Source organism: Pelophylax lessonae (genome assembly GCF_965119305.1).
Source record: "Pelophylax lessonae genome assembly, chromosome: 1".
Lineage (NCBI taxonomy): Eukaryota > Metazoa > Chordata > Amphibia > Anura > Ranidae > Pelophylax > Pelophylax lessonae.
Window position 1 is genome coordinate 448,567,012 of NC_138768.1, and position 23,731 is coordinate 448,590,742.

The 23,731-nt window shown below is 42.9% G+C and overlaps 1 protein-coding gene across 3 annotated transcripts in view; it reads left to right on the top strand.

Annotated features, from left to right (window-relative positions):
* The window catches only part of HOOK3 (hook microtubule tethering protein 3), a 148,987-nt gene that overhangs the window by 10,850 nt on the left and 114,406 nt on the right, over positions 1-23,731 (top strand). For all 3 annotated transcript variants that reach the window (XM_082273736.1, XM_082273737.1, XM_082273738.1), the window contains exons 2-4: positions 15,492-15,577; positions 15,708-15,780; positions 16,952-17,002. In XM_082273736.1, the coding sequence (XP_082129862.1) occupies positions 15,492-15,577; positions 15,708-15,780; positions 16,952-17,002 (210 nt within the window). The remainder of the gene's footprint in view (positions 1-15,491; positions 15,578-15,707; positions 15,781-16,951; positions 17,003-23,731) is intronic.

The window sequence follows — 23,731 nt, forward strand, 5'->3', positions numbered from 1 at the left end:
CGTGATTTGACTGCTCTGGCTCTCTGTAATTTGCGTAGGCTCGCACAGCACAATTTAAGTGGGCCCTCTCTCAGTAAATTCCGGCTCATCGCGACCCACTTAAAGGCAGCTTGTGACCCACCAGTGGGTCCCGACCCACAGTTTGGGAACTCCTGCTTTAGATCATTATTCCACAGCTATTTCTAAATATTAAAAATAGGGAGTGATTGATAGAATTTAAGGCAAATTTCCAAAAAAAAAAAGGCTAGGAAAAGGTACCTCATCCATATATATCATAAAAAGAAGAAGAAAAATGTAATGTCGGACTTTCCTGGTACCAAGAGAGGAATGGCCACATCTAGTTATAATAAAGTATAAAAATTTTTATTACAAAAATTTCTTTTAAAAATGTACTTTTCTAAAAACAAAGAATAATGCTCTCATTAAATAATATTCACCAGGTCAACGCGTTTTGCATTTAATCGCTTCATCAGGACCTTGATTACTTGGCAGCAAAGAAATTTATCCTATACAACATTTTTTTGTTGTAGGGGATACATTTCTTTGCTGCCAAGTTATCAAGGTCTTGATGAAGCGATTAAATGGGAAATGCGTTGACCTCTTGGAACAATTGGCAAAGATATATTGGTGCATCACATGGTGAATGTTATCTAATGAGAGCATTCTTCTTCATTTTTATGAATGTCATTTTTAAAATAAATTTTTGTAATAAACTTTGATACTTTATTATAACTAGATGTGGCCATTCCTCTCTTGGTACCAGGAAAGTCTGACATTAAATCTTTCTTCTTCTTAGGACTTTAGGCAAGTAAACATTACCTGGAAAAAAAGGTTATGCTAATGAGAACATGTAACAAATATAAAGTAGGTGTTACCCCCATTGTGGTTGCAAATGTGAAATTACACTTCACAGCTTTAAGACTAGTTTTAAAGAAACTCTGGAACACTGATATTTTTTTATGGTGGTGAAAACTCTCTAGTGAGAACTGTGTCAAAAAGAAATAGGGAAGAGTAATTCTGACTGTTCTTTAACAGATGTGTCATCAGTTTCAGTAAAGGAAATTGGTTCTTTTTTTGTGTAGGAAAAAAAACGGATCTTTTCACGGCATTTGCAACTGAGTTTAGCAGTATGAAAGCTGGGTTTCATGTAGTTGGGCTCTGACCACACACCAATTGTGCCCTATGCGTTTAGAGCTTAATGTCCTAAACATATTTATTCTACAGTATGGTCATTTGTCCGTGAATGCATACGACCCTAAAAGCAAATACCACTCGATAGTGTTCAGATCAATCCAGCGGTAATGGCTTTTAGGCCTCTTCCACATGCAGCTTGAAAAAGCTCAGTACAGCATTTTTTACCGATCTAAAATGCAGCCCATTTTTTTACAATGTGCCTGCACACATAGTCGCGTAAACAAGCATTGTGTATTCCTGAGTAAAAAAAAAAAAAAACTTTAAAAATCTGCGTTCTCAGTCACTATTTTGCGCTGGTACATGGAAATGTGCACAAATACACGCATATGAGCATAAATATTTATGAATTTTCCCTAGCAATGTATTGTGTGCACAAATGTGAATATACCGCATAAATAAACGTGAAACAAACGCCTGAAATTACGTCCAAAACAGATGCTTAAGGGCTGGTTCACACTTATGCGAGTGCGGGAAGGCTGCGAATTCGCAGCCTGATCCCGCATCGCACACGCACCCCCGGCAGTTCACACTGCCATATGCGATACGCTGGGGGTGTCAATGTAATCTCAACGACACCCCCAGTTTGATCGCATATCGCAGTGCGATCTTGCAGTTCGCACAGGATCGGATCGCACAAGTGTGAACCGCTGTGCGATCCGATCCTGATGCGGCTAGAAAAAAGGGTCCCTGTGCGTGTTTGGTGCGGCTGCGGTGCGAATTTAGCCATACAAACTGTATGGCTAGACTCCCACCGCACAGCCGATCGCATGTAATGTCGGAGCAGTGCGCTCCGACATTACATGCGAACCCCGCACACGCAGTAGTGTGAACCGGGGCTAAACGTCAGTACTGTGTGCAAGAGGCCCTAGCCTGCCATAGGCTTTGACAGGCTGCAGTAAAAACACATGGATTGGACACATATGATCTAAATTAGTGTTTCTCAACTTTTTTTCAGCCAAAGCCCCCTTTTATTTATTAATTATGGACAGTCTTGAGGCACCCCATTCTAAAATGTTAAAAGCTATTCTAATAGTTTTACATAATCCAGCAACATCCACAAGTCCAAGTAGGACACCCAACATTGGAAGCGGTTTATCCTTCCAAAGCAAATACACTTTTGTAAACTGGTACTGACTAGTATGCCAAAGTTTCTCTTCTCCCTCAGTTCTTCTCCATCACTCAGCTAATGTGACCCCCGACGCTGATGGAGAGGGGCAGGGGAGGGTCAAACAAAAGATGCTATGTAGGTGACTGACTTCAATTGATGTCATTGGTCATTAGGACAGTGGCAGCCTTAGGTTGTAATGGTGCACAATGAAAACCTGTGACTTGGTGTAACTAAAAGGACAGCCTTCACCTACACGCCAGCTTGTATCCAATTTTTTGGTTATTTTTAGGCATTTTGCAAAGGCACCCCTGAAGAAACCTCAAAGCACCCTGGTTGAAAAAGGCTGGTCTAAACTAGTGTGCACATGGCCTATCACTGCCACATCTGTCTGCTGGCAACCTGGGTAGATTTCTACACTCTGCACCAGCAGACAAAATAGTTGTGATTGTGATATCAAGTGGACTCATTTTTACTTTCTAAATGCCTCCTGCTCAGTTTCTTTTCTACATGTAGACATGCATACATGCATGTAGATGCTGTTTTCCTGATTCATTAGTTTCCCAAGCTGTCATGTGCTTTGTCGGCCTTGTGTTATTGTAATACAGGAAGCCAAACCCTGTTTTGTACTTCAGTCTTAATTGAATGTGTGACATTTGTGAGGGAAACGCTATTAAAAGGTTGTTCTAGAGAAAATCAAAACAGAAAACATTGTCTCCCCATTTAAAAATGTGTAAATGTAGCCTTGTCATGAGTGATTTGTTTGAGAGTAGCACATATATATGGATTGAGCAGGGCACATTCACATTTTTAGCATGGGCACATTCACATTTTTAAAGTAAATGTCTGCCTTCTTTCTGAAATACTATTGTTCTGGCTGTTCTACTAACTTTCTAGCCCCTTGAGTTACTGAAACAAGTATGCAGTGTAGTTCTAGGTCAGTAAATGTATAGCGTCTATGACAGCAAGGCATTTTTGGGAGGAGGTCAGCAGTAGCAGCCTACATAATTTCCGATAGGTTTACTTTTTCTAAGACGTAAATGGCCACTTCTATTGTATGTCCAGGCATTACCTATTACTCAGATCTCTCCCTCCCCCAATCCCAGTAGACCCTGCACCAACAATTTTGTTCTTTTCTGTCTTGTTCATGTAGTGAGAAACATCATCACAAGGCTTGTAAAATCCTAGCAGGGGTAGTTGCTGGAAGGTCCTTTACTATGATGTAGCCATGACTCCAGAACGACAAGAGCACATTCTCAACATGTAGTGTGTTGGCAGTTTGGGAACAGCATTTTTTTACTGGGGAAAAATTGTTGTATACAAATGTAGTGGGGCAGATGGGGCTAAAAGAATGGCAGAATTTTTGAAGACCAGCAGGCAGGGCTGATGATGCTGGTTGGAAGCTCAGTGCAGAAAAGGCACTGTTGTAGCTCACACAGAAATTTATGCTGACCATACACGGTGTGAATTTCTTTCCTGCAACCACAGGTTGCATTAAAGAAATTTGCTTGATTCCCCCATCAGCACAGACAGTGTTGACAGGGGAATCCATTCTGCAGAGTCATTGTATTCTCCTGGCGGAGGGGAAGCCTTCCTGGCTGGGAGAAGAAGACAGTGATTGTTGCTAGCCGCTATACCAGAAGCTAGCAATAATCGCATGTAAAATACAGCAGGCTTGTTGTACCCAAGTTGATCAATCAAACTTGGTACGTTCAGCCTGCACATACATGGTTCAAATCTTGGCCGGTTCTTGCTGAACCGGGCTGAGATTCGAACTGTTTATGGCAGGCCCCTTAGGAATGCAGGTCTTCTGTTTTCCATATCTGAACATACAGGGCTATCACTTGGTACAGTGTTCAGCTTCTTCCACTCACAGCATGCTATACACTGCGACAGGCTACCTGCAGTGCACCTGTCGCTTCCTGGCACAATGCACTTAAATAGCGCTGTTTTGAAGGGGCCTAAACATTCCGCATGTTAATGAACACCTTAAAGTTGTTGTAAACCTTTACATGTACCCAGGGGAATGACTGGCCTCTGGTGATACACAGAAGTAAAACAAATCCTCCTACATAAATTATCTGCAGTCTTCTCTTCCCTTCATCTGTTTAACCACTTTACCACCGGAGGATTTTGCTGTCTTACGTCTGGGCCACTTTTTGCGATTCGGCACTGTGCGACTTTAACTGACAATTGCACGGTCATGCGACGCCGTACCCAAACGAAATTTACGTCCTTTTTTTTTTCCCCACAAACAGAGCTTTCTTTTGGTGGTATTTGATCACCTGTGCAATTTTTTTTTACTTTTTGCGCTATAAACAAAAAAAGAGTGTAAATTTTGAAAAAATAACAATATTTTTCACATTTTTTATATGAAATTCCCCCTCCCCCCCCAAAAAAAATCAAATTTTTTAACATTTTAGGCCAATTTGTTTTCTGCTACCTATGTTTGGTAAAAAAAAAATCACAATAAACGTATTTTGATTGGTTTGCGCAAAAGTTATTGCGTTTCCTAACTAAGGGAAAGATTTCTGTCATTTTTATTTGTTTTTTTTTTTTAAGGAGTAATGGCGGTGATCTGCGATTTTTTTTTTTGCGGGACTGCGACATTGCGGCGGACAGATCGGACCCTTGACTGACATTTTTGACACTATTGGGGGTACCAGTGACATTACTGCAGTAGTCAGTGCTATATATATGCACTGTTACTGTAAAAATGACACTGGCAGGGAAGGGGTTAATTTTATTGGAGGCGGAAGGGTTAATGTATGCCTGGTGCTTAGTGACATGTGTGGGGGGAGGTGACTATGTGACACAAGGACAGATCGAGGGTTCAGCTATGCTGAACCCTGCAATTTGACCCTGCCTGTCACTTAGGAGATCCGCCCGCTTTGTTTACACAAGCGGGCGGATCTCCACACTCGATTCCCCGACGATCGGGGAAGAGCGGCGGCGATCGCCGCTGCTCCTCCCCTGGCCCGACTCCCGCCATGACTGAACACAGCGGGAGCAAGCCTCCAGCGGCGCGCGCTGCCGAGAAAGGGGAATGTCTGGTGACGTAGTACTACGTCGCCAGACGTTATCGAGCCACTTTGCCGCAATAGTGCTCTAGTGAGCAGTCGGCGAGTGGTTAAAGTTGTTGTAAACCCACTTTAAAGACTTTTACCTATAGGTAAACCTATATTAAGGCTTACCTATAGGTGCTATAAATATCTCCTAAACATGCACCGTGTAGGAGATATTTACAGTGCATGCAGCCGATGATGCCATGCGCTCTGAAGGAACGGCCACCCGTGCCGTTCCTTCAGAGCCCTGTGGCTTGAACGGCGGCTCCTGCGCGCATGCGCAGGAGTGATGTAATCGCGCCTCAGGCCAATCAGGTGGCCGGGGGACGCGATCCGGGAAGCAGGATGGCCGAACATGTCGGCCGTCCTGTCGGCACTGCTGGGGCTTCGTTTTTAGGTAAGAACTTGATATTGAGCTAGTATGCAATGCATACTAGCTCATTATGCCTTTGTCTTTACAGGGTTTTTTTTTTTTTTTTTTTTTCACATCAGAGAGTTTACTTTTTAAAGTCTAGAACTTGTAAAGGTTGTCTGAGAATTCAGAAAAAAAGGCAGTGGAGAGCTGAAGCTACACTGCAGAGCTCAGTGAGAAGAGCTCTGAGAGCTGATTGGAGGTCCCTCCCTTGTCACCATTTTTCTGTTGGTGTCAGGAAAACTTATCCGAAGAGATTCATGCTGATAGCAGAGTAAAGACGCAGCAGACAGAAATAACACTTCGTTCTCATAATTGAGACAAGTACACACTATATAGAGGAATACGCTTTGTTCATATTAATGTCAGAAGTTTACAACCACTTTATTTGTGGCATTTCCAGTTGTCCTTCATACTGTACTGCTTTCTTATCTATCTCTCTGAACTCCATGTTTATTTCAAAGTATATTGATGAAGGACACTAAACTGTCATGTTTAGCTTGAATTAAAGCCGGTCTGAATTTGAAGAAATAGAAAGGAAAGCAATGAGGACTTTACAAGTCTCTTGTACTTTATCCGAGATGAGAAGTTTGTTACGTAAGATGCCACGTTCCATCCGACAGAAAATTCCTGGAATGCCTTTTAAGATTGTTGAAATAGTTTAACTTGTAGCTTGTTGTAGACTGCTGGTCTGTTATTTCTTTATCTGAATAGTTTACCTCGCTAATAATAGAGGTAAATGCAGGCATATGTTTTTTTGTCTTTGGAAACACAAATGATAACTTATGAATCAGTATGCAGACTTGACTGTAACAATTTTTCTGGGGGGGCGCAAAGTTATAACCTATTTCAGGTTATGCTGTCTGCTACTGTTGGGAATTTTTCTTTCTGTTCTGGGTACCCAATAACGAGGGCACACCATTAACGAGAAGCTTGTATACTCCAAACCTAAAATAAATAAAATATTGTCTGGAGCTTTCCCCATCGCCCATTAATTTCAGTTGTAATTATTCGTAGACGTAATGGTACCACACGCAGCATTCATACTCCAAACAACCTCCAAACAAGCTCAATGAATAACGCAACTACTTTTTATTGGCAAAACTTATGGCCGCGGCCTTTATTAATTGGTTTTAAAGGTATTCCTTTCAGACATCAACTTATATGTATCACAACTCACTTTTAACTTTACTTCAATAACAATTCCAACTCGGCTATCACAGCTCGAGTTGAATAACCACATTTTACTATTAAATAAACTGTCCCCCTTTTCTAACGAAAAGGTGACCCACCACATTAACAAGGCCGCGACAAGGGAGGGGGGGTTGGGTGAGCTCTGCTTTTCTTAATCTTCCCGTGAGGACTGGCACTAATTCCAGTCAGAAACCCTTATTTATTAGCTTTCTGCCCTGTTCTAGCAGCTTCTAGCATCTTCTCTATACCTGAACCTATCAGGTGTCAAGCCCCCCTAAGACCACGCCCTCACCTGCCGGGGGAACTTGAAACCACCTAACAGCTGCGGTGGTACCATCGAGGTTGAGCAGCCCTCCCCACCCCCCACACACACCTGTACTCAATCAGTGTCCACCATCAAGTAGATATAGGAGGAGTCCCCTGTAGTGCATTTGCACATTTTTCCCAGCAAGGAGTGTTATCTCCAAGGGTTAGAAGGGCTGGATTCATCTCTTTTCTATGGATAGTGTAGGACCCACTGATAATGGGGTACTTTGACGCAGTAGTGGGCTTGAGCACGATATGGCCATATGGTGGGACCAAACCCCCATTTTTATTTATGGACTCTCTTCAGATTTGGTAGTAATTTCTTTTGCATTTGCGCGCTATTCTTTTTTAATATACATGTCTTTTGGTTCATAGCTGCAGCAGCTTTGGAAATACATGGGTATGCTCCCCCAAAAAAAAAAAAAAAAAAAAATTTTTTGCCTGTTTATTATGACATTACTGATGGGCATGTGGATCTATCCTCAGTTCACCTCTGTAGCCCACCTACAGTCATCTGATCACCTCTGTCTGCCTAATCCTCTCCTGCTGCTAGCACCAAGTTCATGAGCGTTTAAAGCATACCCTGGGCTTGGCAAGGCATCATGTCAGACCCTAAACACATTGAGGACCCATCTCGCTATCCACCAACAGCTTCTATGCTGCCTGTAGCGCACTCCCTCAAGGACCTGACTTGGACAGCTTGGAATTTCATCAGTCATGCAGGATTTTATGGATTTTTATCAAATTGCAACCTTGATTGCTGACTCTAACCGCAGGGAATGAGGGTTGCTTAGAGAAATGATCTGGACAGCCAGAGGTGTTTCAGAACCTGTGTCCTAAAACCAGATGTGGACTTCATGGCATCATGGTTCAACAACAGACTGGATAGGCTTTTAGCCAGATTCAGGTACCTCCGATTCCCCCTTTTGCAACTTCTTTCTTCCGTGCCATAGGATCAAGATGGAGAACATTCCAGTGATCCTCAAGGCTTCAGACTGGCTCAGAAGGATATGATATCCTACTTGATCAGATGCTCCATGGGCTCTTCCCGGTCATCTGGACCATCTCGCCCAGAGACTGGTTTTGTAATCCTGTGTTAAGGCCCGTACACACGTGCAGATTGTCGGCCGAAAAGATTCGGCCGACGACCGATCGGCCGATTTTCGGCTTGTTAGTATGATGCTTCCGACAGCCGACAGCGCACTTTCGGCCGAACAGAATCTGTCGTGCAGGCATTAAAATTTTTGTATGCCGACACCAGAACGGCCGATTGTTCGTCAGTCAGTACAGATTTCGGCCGACAGACAGCAGATTAGCAAGACTGGGCATGCTCAGAAAAGAAAAAACACAGGGAAAGTTAACCATCACATGACATCACTTCTGCAGTCGGCTGTTGTTGGCGGACAAAATTCGTGTGCAGTCTTTTGCACTTTTCAGCGGACACGACAGCCCGGGGACAAAAGACGGCCGATCATTTGGCCGACGATCGGTACGTGTGTACGGGGCTTTAGTTTTAACATGGTTGTTGAAGCCCAAGTGCTGAGGGGACAGAGGAATCTCTAAATTGGCGATTCCCACAATGTTAAAGGCTAAGAAGTCTGCTTCCAGCAATTTCTACCATCACATATGGAAGGCATACTTCTCATTGTGCGAGGCAAGGGCCTTTCTGTAAACAAGCCTGATCAGCATCTGCTTTCATACCATCGAGAGTCAGATCTCAGCACTTTCCATCTTGCTCCAAAGTCCACTAGCTTCCCATTCTCACCATTTTTCTGTCCTGTGTGGCTCCAGTTGATCAAAAGGGGGTCTCCCTCTGTTTGCATGGATGACATTTGTGCTGTGTTTGTGTACCTCACTGCCACTGCTTCATAGTTGTTCCCCCATTCCCACAGAAGTCTGAACTCCTGTGTCCCTCAAACTCTCCAAGAAATAGATTGTACGGAAGGTACAAACATCCCATCATTTTCTGTGTGTGTGTGGTATGAAAACCTTTTGTGAGTGGCAGCATTTGTTTCCTGACCCCTACTGAATACCTTCATAGCAAAGTTGTATAATGCTGAAGTCAAGTGCATGTAATTACAGTATGTCAGGGAAGTATGCAGCTTGCTGGGTGTCTGCCAGCTAATGACAGTGTCAGACTTCTAGATGTTGTCCTGGGATCACAGGAGAGTCAGAACAAAAATAAAAATGATGCAACTGCTTAAAACTGTGGCTGCCTTGTCCAGATTTGTTTTCTAACACATAAAATAATGCTTATTAAACTCATTACCCTTAAAATACCAGTTTACAGCATCTTTCATCTCCCCTGCATTTTTTATTTTTTTTTTAAAACAAAATTTAAATTAACTTAAGGTTTGAAGCTTGAATGTGTTGGTACAGAACAGAATCGCCCGCCCTATTTAGGGATTACATTTGCTTCCTGGCATGTTTTATACAAAATGCAACCTTTTTAAAGCTTGCTTGCTACTTCATGTTGGTTGTAGTCTCCACTGCTTTTTGATACATTCATCACATTGGGGTTGTCTCCCAGTGATGCTACAGACTATTAGATCTAGTCACACTACGCTGCTACCTGGCAAAGCTATGAGATTAGTTGCCTCACTAAGGTTAGTTATTGGGGGGGGGGTCATAATGAGAAGTAAAGGACGAACACAAACTCGACATGCATGTAGTGTTCTCCCGAAAATTGAGCTTTATGGGAGGAGCTTTACCCAGCTTCCCACGACATCTACAATTTGGCCATGAGCCATTACTTGAATGCACATGTATTGTATTCTGTTACAAAGATGATGTGTACTTTGCACTCAGCTTTGAGGGACATAAAAGCATCATATACATATTTTTTTTTAAATGTTTCATTGAATAAAATATATTTCTAGAAACAAATTACTGGTTAAAAGATGAACGCCAACCAGTTATAGCAGACTATACCGTATATATTTTTTTTAATGCAAGCAGTGTATTGTACTGGAATGTATCTTCGTATTAGCCTCTCTATTAGCAGTTTCTGTACAGCAGGGCTGAGCGTTAGCTGGAAGTAGCACAAAGAGCCAATCAGTTTTTCTGCTGCAAGGCTGGGTTTACACTGGTACGATGCTAGACATTGCATGTGATTCGCACCGCATGCCTGTGCACATCATAAGCTGTCTGTGCAGTGCGAATTCAGCCATACAATTTGTATAGCTGAAATCGCATCGCATTCAGACCAAAATGGTGCAGGACCCTTTTCTTTTTCTTTTTTATTACATTTTTGCCCAGAATTCTCTTTTAACCACTTGAATACTAGCATTTATCTATTATTTTTCTTACCAAACAATTATTTTAGTTTTCACCGCTGTGATAGTTTAACAGTTACTGTATTATGCAACACACAAATACATTTTTTATAATTTCTTGTGAACTTTGTTCTTTTGGTAGCATTTAATTTCCAGGGGACTTTTTTTTTTTTTTTTAACTATATATAGGAAAAACCACCAAAATGGTTCTACGTGGTGTGCAGTTCAGTGCATCACAAAATTCCTTTTTTTTTTTCTTCTTTCTTCAGTGACATGCGATCATGTACAGTGCCTTGCAATAAAATGCAGGGCCGGGCTGTGTTTCAATATGAATAGGACACATAGAAAACAAATGTTTGCTGTGTGTCCTAGCAATGATTGGACTTTTATAGTGCATTAAAATGCCAGTCACCACACTAGTGTAAATCTGCCCTAAAGGTGATCGAGAGGATAGACCACAGAGAAGAAAGAGGCAGGATCTCAGATGTAAACCTAAACTTTGTCGCCATCACAGTGATGACAAGGCATAGAGCCACTTTCAATCTGCTGTATGCATTTTGTCTGTGATAAGGTGGCAGTAGAATCTCTACTTTATTTCAACAAATTATTTACAGTTGTGCTCATAAGTTTACATAGCCTGGCAGAATTTGATTTCTTGGCTATTTTTCAGAGAATATGAATGAGAACGCAAAAACGTTTTTTTCACTCATAATTAAATCATAATGACAACAGAAACTACCCAAATGACCCTAATCAAAAGTTTACATACCCCACTTAATACCGTGTGTTGCCCCCTTTAACATCAATGACAGCTTGAAGTATTTTGTGGTATTTGTGGATGATGCTCTTTATCTTCTCAGATGGTAAAGCTGCCCATTCTTCCTGGCAAAAAGCCTCCAGTTCCTGTAAATTTTTGGGCTGTCTTGGATGAACTGCATGTTTTGAGATCTCCCCAGAGTGGTCAATGATATTGAGGTCAGGAGACTGAGATGGCCACTCCAGAACCTTCACTTTATTCTGCTGTAGCCAATGACAGGTTGACGTGGCCTTGTGTTTAGGATCATTGTCCTGTCAGAATGTCCCAAGTATGTCCCAAGTATGTCCCATGTGCAGCTTCCGGGCTGATGAATGAAAATTTTCCTGCAGTATTTTTTGATAACATACTGCATTTATCTTGCAATCAATTCTGACCAAATTTTCTGTGCCTTTTGTAGCTCACACATCCTCAAAACATCCTTTTATCATAGGCCTTGTTGGTGCCTCTCCAAATGTAGCATTTATGGTTGTGGCCAAAAAGCTCAATTTTGGTCTCATCACTCCAAATGACTTTGTGCCAGAAGGTTTGAGGCTTTTCTCTGTGCTGTTTGGTGTATTGTTCTGGCGACGCGACCATGCAGCCCATCTTTCTTTAAGTGCCTCCTTATTGTGCATCTTGAAACAGCCACACCACATGTTTTCAGAGAGTCCTGTATTTCACCTGAAGTTATTTGTGGGTTTTTCTTTGCTTCCCGAACAATTTTCCTGGCAGTTGTGGCTGAAATTTTAGATGGTCTACCTGACCGTGGTTTGGTTTCAACAAAAACCCTCATTTTCCACTTCTTGATTAGAGCTTGAAAACTGCTGATTGGCATTATCAATTCCTTTAATATCTCTTTATATCCCTTTCCTTTTTTATACAGTTCAACTAGCTTTTCCTGCAGATCCTTTTGACAATTATTTTGCTTTCCCCATGACTCAGAATCCAGAAAAGTCAGTTGAGCACTGGATGAAAGATGCAAGGGTCTGTAAGGAGTCCAGAAACTCATTGACCTTTTATACACAGACTAATTACAAGCAAACAGATCACAGGTCAGGATGGTTACCTTTTTAATAGCCATTCAAACCCCTTTGTGTCAACTTGTTTGCATGTTATCAGGCCAAAATCACCAGGGTATGTAAACTTTTGATCAGGGTCATTTGGGTAGTTTCTGTTTTCATTATGATTTAGAAAGAGTAAACACAGTTGATTGATAATAAATGGCTTCAGCCAAACGCTAACCATGAACGAAAAAAGTTTTTTTGTGTTATTCATATTCTCGGAAAAATGGCAAAGAAATCCTAAATTCTGCCAGGGTATGTAAACTTATGAGCACAACTGTATACCATTTATAGTAGCCCTCCTATTCCTCCTGTATTGTAATTGTACTGTCCCCCTTTTTATTGTAAAGTGCTGCATAAACTGTTGGTGCCATAAATCCTGTATAATACTGTATACTTTTTCATTGTATGGATGCATTTTAGTGCTGTAAATTGTCAGAATTTTGTTATAAAGAATTTGGTTTGAAGTTTTTCCATCAATGCAATATGCATTTCTCAGCATTTTAAATGATTCAACACAAACGTATTTATACTTACATGCTTTGATTCCCACAGTCACCACTAGCTAGTTCTTTGATAGTAGGCATCAGTGTGGGAGGCAGTGGTGATTACCCAGGTCCATACTCACGATGTACTACATTTTACATTAGCTTTGTTATGTTGCATTATGACACACATTGAAAAGACACACACACAGCTGTTGGGGTGACAGCATACCATGCCATCTCGTGTTATTACTGATGTGCTCAACAACTTAGGGGAGAGCATTACCGTGAATATCTCGTATATGAGGCAGGATCATGGTGTGGAATGCCAGCCTGGAATCTTCAGAAACCTTTTGTACTTTTTAAAAAGATATTTGAATGTCTTTAATTCTAATCAAATACTTTTCCATAAAGCTGCTCGGAAGTTGCAATCAAGCTGCTTTACTGATTTAGGGTTTAAGAATATTCACTTAGTAAATTGTAGCTGACTAGCTGTGTTCATGTGAAGGTGAAAAAATAAACAGAAATTGCTTTTCACATGTTTGAATACATTAAGTGAATCTTTATTGAGTAAAGGTTCACAAATTCTTTACTAAGTCGGCTTTAGGCCTAGTATACACTTATGGCTGTGGGCAGTAAAAACGAACTGTTGACCAAAGGTATCCATAATGAGGGTATACACATGCTGTGGCAAAAATGATCCCCTCCATCGTGTTCCATGGGCAGTACCACCCGCCAAACCAAGTGAGTGGGGCTGCGCTATAACTGCCCCACAAGCACATGCAATGCACATGCTTTTGGTGCCTCCTCACCACCTATCAAACCCTCTGAGAATCTACTGCATCGCTCTTCAGAGGACTGCCACAAGTGTAAAAAAGCCCTTTTACAGTTGGTTCACACCTATGCATATTTTTTAGTGTGTTGCAGTTTGCGGAAACACACTACAGTCCATTTAACATGGTTTCCTATGGTACACATTCACGTCTATGCATTTTTCAGCCAGTGCGGTTTTTGGAAAGGGTCAGGGACTTTTTTTCACACAGCAGATTGTGTTTTGTGTGTAATAGACTTCAATGGACCCACACCAAAAGCGCAAGTGCTTTTTGATGCGGTTTTCCGAAGTATTTTGCGTTTTTAAACCCCCATTTCTGATGTGGTTTTGCATGCAGTTTTCATGCATTTTTGTTCACTTTAACAAACTAAATAGCTGGTTGTTGAGGGGCCTGAGAAGCTTCCCGCTGCGTCCCTAACAACCAATGAGTAATCAGCTGTCAGCGGGCTTTCATGCTGACCACTGAATATAAAAAAAAAAAAGAATTCCAATAAAAAAAACCGGGGAAAAAACTATCCTGGTCTGGTTTGGAGTTTGAGGGGAACCCACGCCCCTGGCCGATGATGGGGCGGGGCCACCCACTGATGTTAGCGGGTGACCGCACCCTTAGTTAAGAATTGTTGTACAGGTCGGCAGTGGCGGAGGGGGGGGGGTCGTGATTGGCGATGGATCTACGTTGGGGGCTGTTGTTGTTTTTTTATTTTTGTTTTTAAATAAAGGATTTAAATAAACTGCCTACTGTAATTTTTTTACACTACACTTTTTTTTTTTTTTTTTTTGATAAATGGGTAGAGGTACTATGTACCCCATACTCATTCACATGGGGGAACTGGAATCAGGGGGTTAAAGGGGGTTTCCAGATTCCGATAAGCCCCCCCACAACCCAGGCTGATGGTTGTGGGGGGGCTTAAGAGATCCTTGTCAATATCAACATGGAGGAAGGTTGGGGACAAAGCCCCCCTGCCCCAAAGATCCCCCCCCCCTCATGCTGAAGGGGGTTCGCTTGCTCATGACCACGCCATATTTTTTTTTTTTTTTAAATTTACATTTTGGCATGGGGTTACCCTCAAAATCTATGCCAGACCAGGACCCCATGCCTTTTTTTTTTTTTATTGATTTTTTTGCTGTCAACGGGGTTTCCTGCTAACGGTTAATCATCGGTTGTTTAAGGCTTCCCGGCCCGCAAAAATGCATAAATAATGCATGCAAGACACATAAAAAATGTGGGTTTAAAAACTAAAATGCGCTGGAAAAAGCATCAGCCGCATAGATGTGAACCTAGGGTTAGAGTTGGACCTTAGAACGTGAATTTTTCTACATGGTAGACTGGGTTAGTCCCTGGTCTTTCTTTATTTTTTTCTTTTTTTCTTTTCCCCAAAGTATATGGTAATTCCAAGCTCTGTTTCTGTCCAATTAGGAGTTTTAGGTGTTCCTTCACCCTTATTCTAAGTAAAGCCCCTTAAATTTCATTCTTTTATACATATAAAAAAGAAATCTAACAAATGGTGACAACTCAACAGCAAGTGTACAGTCCCAGGAACTCAGCTGTGTGACTTCAAAACTGATATGTGATCATATATTGTGTAATACCTTGGCTCACAACCAATCAACAACTTGCACCCATTTACTGTTTTGTCATCTGCATGCTCTAAAATGGGCATCTGATTGTCATTGGCTGTGTAAAATCCACAGACAACGTTAGGCAACTAATGTGTACTACACACTCATATATATTTTTGAGTATAACCTTTGTTTCTTATTTATAGATACAGACATTTCATGTAGATGCACCATGCAAAACAGTAGAAGACCTTACAACCGGTGTAGCAATGGCCATGGTCCTCCAAAAAATGTAAGAAAATTCATGTGTATGAAACAAAACTTAAACGACGCAGAAGGTTGATTTGAAAGCAGTAAATAAATTAAAATGTATATCATTTTTTTTTTTCTTGAAGAATGTGACTTTATTTTGTCTTCAACAGTGACCCAGCATACTTTGATGAAAACTGGTTAATCAGGATTAAAACAGACGTGGGAGACAACTGGAGGCTCAAGGTGCTGCTCATTTCAGACCAGTATCTACTTGACAGTTTGTAGTTCTAGTGTCACTCGTCGGTGCATGTTTGTTCTACATTTTATGATGATTTGTTGATTTTGTCATGATACTCGAAGATGTCTATTTATAAATATTTTCACACCATTTTTACCCAGGATTCACACATTTTTCTAATTGAAGCCAATAAGAAAAATGTATGATGGTTATTTGAAAAAAAAAAAAAAGTATGAATGGACCCCATACTGTATTGTATATTACAATAATTCAGGGCAGGGTGCATGGGGAAAAAAACAGATAACTGGCATGCCCAAAGCATTTACAGCTTTAATTGGATTTTATATGTGTGTTTGTAAATCTGAAATTGGGAAAGAGTAAGCTAAGAATGCAGGAAAAAAAAAATCTGTTTTTCTTTTTTTCTGAAACTTCATATATAAGGGATTTATAACCACAAGAAGATGGACGCATGAACATTAAAAAATCCATTGTTTACGCAAACGCATTGTGCATTTTGCTTGGGTGTTGACCTATAATTTGCCTTCCAAGTCAATTCATATGGAATTTTTCCATTGCTTTTCTAAAAAACATTGCCCTGGTGTGCAGCTGTGTTAAAAAAAAAGAATACTGGTCAATATCCTAAAGTCAGTTTTAGTAAATGTTATGTGTATATTTTGATGGACTGAAGTATTACAGGTGCTGAATACTGGCCAACCATACAGTTGATTAGCCAGCTAGACCTATCAAGTAAGGATCTGTAGTCTTGCAATAATCTATTTTCTTGGCTGCATATGGGTCTGAGGTTTAGCCAAAGGTTTATGTTTAAATCAGCAGGTGTTGTCCTTTTTGTCCTTCGGCTTCAGCTTGCACAAGTAAAAGGTTTAGTCCTTATGTACAAGAGTGCTAGGTTTCCCTGGAAGGTAGTTCTGATACTGGCTAAAAGTTTTGTTTAGTTGTTACACCCAGCAGTCTAAAATGTTGTTTTGTTTAGGCCCCAGAATTGTACACCCTCATTATAAATTACCCATGCAGTATGTGATATTAAATTATTCATATTTTATTTAGTCTCCTTGGGTTTTTATCTCCACTTTTGTGTGCTGCTGATTTCTAGAGGTTCTAAGTTACCTAGAGTTATTCAAGTTTAACCTTTTTTTTTTTTTTTTTTTTCTTTTGCAGATCAGTAATCTGAAGAAGATTCTAAAGGGTATTTTGGACTACAATCACGAGGTAAATGCTGAAAGAAGAAAAATTCAGCATTTTATTATGCCTTTAAAAATGAATTTGTTGAGAGCTGCTGCTTCATTGCTTAACCCCTTCCCGCCTAAGGGTAAAACAAATGTTAATGCCTAAGCACAATTTTGCAACTTTGACGTGTGTTAGTTAAAACTGTACATGTCATCACAACTAAAAAAAATGGAAACAAGTTGCACAAAAGTGTCTCCATACAAATTGTCACAATCTAACAATCTAACAATCTAACAAGATTATATATATATATATATATATATATATATATATAAAATCTCAAAGTGAATAAAGAAAGCTTTGTCCATTTTGGAATCCTGGCATCCATCCATCCTATAGGGATATTGGGGTAAGGCGCAGCCTGACCTCTATCCTGGGGTCTTAATTAGCTGGTAAGCTACTAGTGAGTGGGATGTGCACTGTGCAGGTGTGAAGAATGCTTTTTCATCCACTTTTGGAGCACTGAAATTTAACACTTAAATGTTTATATAAACTTGCTAGCCCAACGCAATATTTAAATATCATCACAACTACTTTGTGCATCAAGGTTGATTATACCTTGTTTTTTAAGGACAAATGGGGCTTTCTCTATCGCTCATTGACAGACGTAGTCTTCTTGATTCTCAAGAGCTGGGTTATGTTGTCTCCGCAGGAGTAGGACTAGGCAGAATGACAAAACGTTCTGGCTCCACCCTAGGGGCAGTCCCTGAGGGTATATCCTCCCTCTCTCTGCTACAGGGAATCAGTTTTTTTCTGTCTAGTCAGGAGTAAGGACCTAAGTTCCTTGCTGGGATCTTTTGGTCCTGGCAAGACTTTTTTTCTTTAAGAAAAATACATTTTTTAGGTAGTTTTCTCCAGTGTTTTTTTCCTGTGAGATCTTCAAGCAAAAATGCCGGACTGGGCGACACTTGTGGTCACCCCAGCCGGCCTACGAGCGCGCGCAGACCATAGCATTGCGCTTGGTCGGCCGCGACATATTCAAGTAAGTATGCGGGGCCGGGCGACGGGCTGGATGTTGAGATCCAGTGGTCACCCCGGTTTCTGCCTAAGAGCGCGTGCAGACCAGTGCGCTGAGTCGGCCGCGACGGAGTCCCAGTAAAGGGACTGACTTTGCGAGTTAAAAGCTCGCTTGGACGCCAGGTACCAGAGAGTCGAGGCGTCCACAAACCCCCACCCCGGTGGGGAGGGTATTGTGAAGAGAGGGTGCCTGTCGGTTCGGTATGGTGAGTAAACGTTCCCTTTTTTCCTCATTATGAGGCAGTATATATTATGGGCCCCTCCATATATGGTCAGTATATATCTGATACTTACAAGTCCCCCTTGTAATACAGCATGTGTTTGTGGGAAGTGGACTTGGTTCAAGAGCTAACACTCTACCCAGCAGACTGTAACATTACAGCAGACATAGGAGGTATAATCCTACCTTATGTGCAGTGTATCTCTGTAGATCCATATGTCACCTCTTAGCAGAGTGCAGGTGGATGTGCTGGGAAGACGATATCGGCGGTCCGCCGCCATTTTACCGTAGACCGAATGCATGTATGTCCTCAGGTCACGCCGGCCGCCATGTTTTTGGAGTCTTATGTCTCTTCTATGGGGGCGGCCATGTTTTGTGAGCCCAGCTACCTCGTGGAGGGCTGGGAACGCCGGAAGGCGTACACAGGGGGCGGAGCCACGCCTTCTGCCCGGGAAAAAGCAAACAGCTCCTTCCAGTCTGTGTAAGACAGACGCTGACTGCAGTTTGTTGGAAACTGCACTGCATCGGTTGGTGAGCCTTGGGGGTCCCTCTCTCTCTCTCTGGGATCGAGAAGCAGGTACTCTGAGGGGCGCTATTGCGCTAGGGGGAGACACACAAAAAAAAAAAAAAGAAAAAGTTTTTTTTGTTTTTGCTGGCAAAGGTGTCCTGTATTAACATGGACCCTGCCACTCATGTATCTCCTCCGGATCCCCTCGAGGGGTCTGCGGGATCCTCCAGCACCCCATTGACAATTGAATCTTTGTCAGCTATTATGGAAACTTTTGTGTCCCGGGTGGAAGTGGCTTGTCAGGGACAGGGCGCAAGAAAGCGACCCCCGCCTAAACCCTTATTATCTGAAACTTCGGATTCAGACTCTGAGCCTATTTCTGCAGTTGCAGGTACTTCATCTGGTATTGGTGTCTCGGGTCCTGTCTCTTCAGACAGTGAGGAGGATGTTTCGGCATCCGCCATAGCCCGAGAGGAAGCGTTGGTAAACGCACTCATTGTATCTGTTCAAGAGACTTTAAGGTTACAGGGTATTCCATCAGAAATAGCTGAAACTGAGATCCCTTTTGGGACTAAAAAGCGCATCAAAGTGGCGAAGGTTTTTCCATTGCCCAAATGTTTTGGCAATCCAATCGATGAAGAATGGCGTCTGCCAAAACGCACTTTTAATATTTCTAAACGCATTGACAGGCGTTATCCGTTTGAGGAAACCCTTATTAAGAAATGGACAGAACCACCTGTGGTGGATTCACCTATTGCTAGATTGAATAAAGCCACGGTTATTCCTTTAGAAGACGCTCCGTCTTTTAAAGATCCAGTGGATCGCAAGATAGAAGCTATGTCTCGCACCATGTTTTCCTTGATTGGATCAGCTTTCAGACCAATATTTGCTATTGGTCTGGTTTCGCAGGCTGTAACTGAATGGACAAGTGGTTACGCCGGGACTTAGAAGAAGTCCCTCAGGCGGTATCAGATTTGTTGGAACAAATGATACAGGGGTTACAGTTTGTATGCGATGCGGCGTTAGACGCCACTCCATTAATGGCGCGAGCATCAGTCTCAGCAGTGGTTCTCAGGCGTACACTGTGGCTAAAAGGTTGGTTAGCCGACCAAGGTTCCAAAAAAGCATTGGCTAATATCCCCTTTTCAGGAGAGCGTCTATTTGGAGCCAACTTAGATGAGATCATTAAGGATCTCACCGGTGGAAAAAGCACCTTTTTACCGCAAAATTTTAAAGGTAGAGGAACTCGTCAAAGACGAGGGCCTTCTTTTTCTGCTCACATGAGGTTTTTTCGTCCAGCGGGTGAAAAAACTAAGTCCTCCAAAGCTCCTGCAGGAGGCGTCAGGGGTCGTTGGTCGGGCAAGCAAAAGCCCGCCCCCTCCAGACCTGAAGATAAACCATCCAAAGCCTGAAGGTGCGCCCCCACCCATAACTGGGGTGGGGGGACGTCTTCGCCGGTTCCCGGATCCATGGCTTTCCAGAATCCCGGACAAATGGGTTTGCGAAGTCATAAGGTCAGGGTACAAGATCGAGTTTCGATCTCTCCCACCGGCGCGATTCTTCCCTTCCAATATCCGTCTATCCGCAGATCGTTTAGAAGATCTGCGGAGAGCAGTCACAGATTTACTACAACAAGGAGTGGTAGTCCACGTTCCTTGGACAGAACGGTTTCAAGGGTTTTATTCAAACCTGTTTACAATACCCAGGAAAGAGGGCAAAGTGCGTCCAATTCTGGACTTAAGAGCACTCAATTCTTTCGTCAACATAAGAAGATTCAGAATGGAGTCCATTCGCACGGTAGCAGCCTTCCTGCATCCAGGGGATGTCCTAGCGTCCATAGACATCAAGGACGCCTATCTTCACATTCCCATTTTCGCAGGACATCAGCGTTTTCTACGCTTTTCCGTAGAGGAGAACCACTATCAGTTTGTGGCGTTACCTTTCGGTCTCGCCACGGCTCCGCGGGTCTTCACAAAGGTGTTGGCCCCAATGTTGGCACTTCTGCGCCAAAGAGGTATATCGATTCTAGGTTACCTAGACGATCTTCTGCTTCATGCAGAGTCTCCTCAGACCTTGCTACAAAACATAGAAATTACTATGATTTCTTTACAGGAATTCGGGTGGCTGGTGAACCAGCAAAAGTCATTTCTGGTTCCCACCCAGAGGCTCGAATATCTGGGTCTAATTCTAGACACAGTCAGGACAAGAGTTTTCCTTCCGGTAGGGAAACTCCGAAAGATTCAATCAGCAGTCCAGTTGTTACTGTCCAACAGCTGGTCTTCCCTTCGGACTTGCATGAGGGTTCTGGGGTTGATGGTGGCTTCATTCGAAGCAGTTCCATTTGCCCAGTCCCATACCCGAATTCTTCAGCAAGAGATTCTTCTCAGATGGAATCGGAATCCGGAATCCCTGGACAATCAGATACGATTGAGCAAACAGACCAGAGAGTCTCTGGTTTGGTGGCTTCGGTCTCCAATGCTCAGCCAGGGAAAGTCATTTCTGCCAATATATTGGACGATAGTGACCACGGATGCCAGTCTATCCGGATGGGGAGGAATTCTTGGTCAGTTATCTGTCCAGGGACTTTGGTCCCCGGAAGAATCCAGGTTACCGATAAATGTATTGGAACTGAGAGCGATCAGACTTTGTCTGATTCACTGGACCGAGCAGCTCCAGGGCAGCCCGGTTCGGATCCAGTCGGACAATGCCACGGCCGTGGCTTATGTCAATCACCAGGGGGGCACCAAGAGTGTCCGAGCGGCCAAAGAAGTGGCTTGCATTCTTCGCTGGGCGGAACGATTTGTTCCAGCAATCTCTGCGGTATTCATTCCGGGGGTGGAGAATTGGCAGGCAGATTATCTCAGCCGTCAGACCCTGGATCAGGGGGAATGGTCCCTCCATCCAGACGTTTTCCACCAGTTGTGCCTACGGTGGGGCACCCCGGATGTGGATCTGTTGGCATCACGATTCAACAGGAAAGTTCAGAGATTCGTGGCTCGCTCCCGCGATCCTCTAGCAGAAACCGCAGACGCACTGATCGCCCCGTGGGGACAATACCAGCTAATATATGCCTTCCCTCCTCTCGCGTTACTGCCAAGACTTCTTCGCAGAATAGAGGAGGAAGGAATCCCAGTAATCCTGGTAGCTCCGGACTGGCCTCGTCGAGCTTGGTACGCCGACATGGTCAGACTGGTGGCGGACGTCCCGTGGAGACTTCCTCTCAGGGAGGATCTACTGTCTCAGGGACCGATCTTCCATCCTGCTTTACGATCGCTGGCTTTAACGGCCTGGCTATTGAGACCCAGGTGCTGAAGGACAAAGGTTTGTCAGCTTCAGTTATTCCTACTCTAGTTGAAGCAAGGAAAGCGACTTCCAGAAAGATTTATCATCGCACATGGAAGTCCTACATTGCATGGTGTGAACCTTTGGGGTTCCGTCCTCGGTCTTATTCGATTAGTCGAATATTGGCTTTTCTGCAACAAGGGGTTGAGCAGAAACTGGCCTTGAGTACTATCAAGGGTCAGGTCTCAGCATTAGCCATCTTCTTTCAGAAGCCTTTGGCTACTCATTCCTTGGTGCGGAATTTCATCCAGGGGGTGCGACATCTGGCTCCGCCAGTGCACGCGCCGTTACCCCCCTGGGATCTTAATTTAGTGTTGTCGGTTCTTCAGAAACCTCCCTTTGAAGATATTAGGGAGATTCCTCTACCCACGTTGTCCCAGAAGGTGGCCTTCTTGGTGGCTATTACTTCTGCACGCAGGGTGTCAGAACTGGCCGCATTATCTTGTCGTTCACCATATCTGGTGGTTCATAGAGATAAGGTGGTTCTTCGTCCGAATCCATCCTTCCTACCAAAAGTGGTTTCAGAATTTCATCTGAATGAAGAAATTGTATTACCTTCCCTGTGTCCTAAGCCCAGTCATCCTCGGGAGTTTGCTTTACACTCCTTGGATGTGGTCCGGGCGATCAGGGTATACTTGAAAACGACAGACTCGTTTCGCAAGACGGATTCACTTTTTGTGATCCCAGATGGACCCAAAAAGGGGTTGCCTGCATCTGCCGCGACCATTTCCAGATGGATCAGACAGACGGTAGTGCAGGCTTATTCTATTAAGGGTCGGGAGCCCCCGTTCCCTGTTAAGGCGCACTCCACTCGGGCACTTAGTGCGTCATGGGCCTTTCGCCATCAGGCGTCAGTGGTCCAGGTGTGCAAGGCGGCTACCTGGTCGTCGGTGCATACCTTCTCTAAACATTATAAAGTTGATGTAATGGCATCGTCTGATGCCTCATTTGGCCGCAAGGTTTTGCAGGCCGCAATTTGAGGAGACCAGTGGTCTACCTCGAGGGTTTTTTTCCGTTGGAAAATTTTTCTTTAGCCTCATTCTTTGTTTATAATGAGCCTTTGAAACTTCTAGTTTGGCACCGGTTGGGCCTTCTAGATTGGATTTGATTTTGTCAATCCCACCCCTCATTTGTGGCACTGCTTCTGGATGTCCCAGCTCTTGAGAATCAAGAAGACTACGTCTGTCAATGAGCGATAGAGAAAAATGGATTTTTGTAAGAACTTACCGTAAAATCCTTTTCTCTTAAGCTCATTGACAGACGTAGTACCCGCCCCTCTATCATTGAGTTGGGTTGGGTTAAATTCTCTGTACTGCTTTAAACAGAACTGATTCCCTGTAGCAGAGAGAGGGAGGATATACCCTCAGGGACTGCCCCTAGGGTGGAGCCAGAACGTTTTGTCATTCTGCCTAGTCCTACTCCTGCGGAGACAACATAACCCAGCTCTTGAGAATCAAGAAGACTACGTCTGTCAATGAGCTTAAGAGAAAAGGATTTTACGGTAAGTTCTTACAAAAATCCATTTTTCTTTTGGTGGTAAATGGTAACTTGATATCTCCTGATGATGATTTTATTTTATTTTTTTTAATTATCAAAGGAAAATTAGCCCAAAATAGTAAAAGAA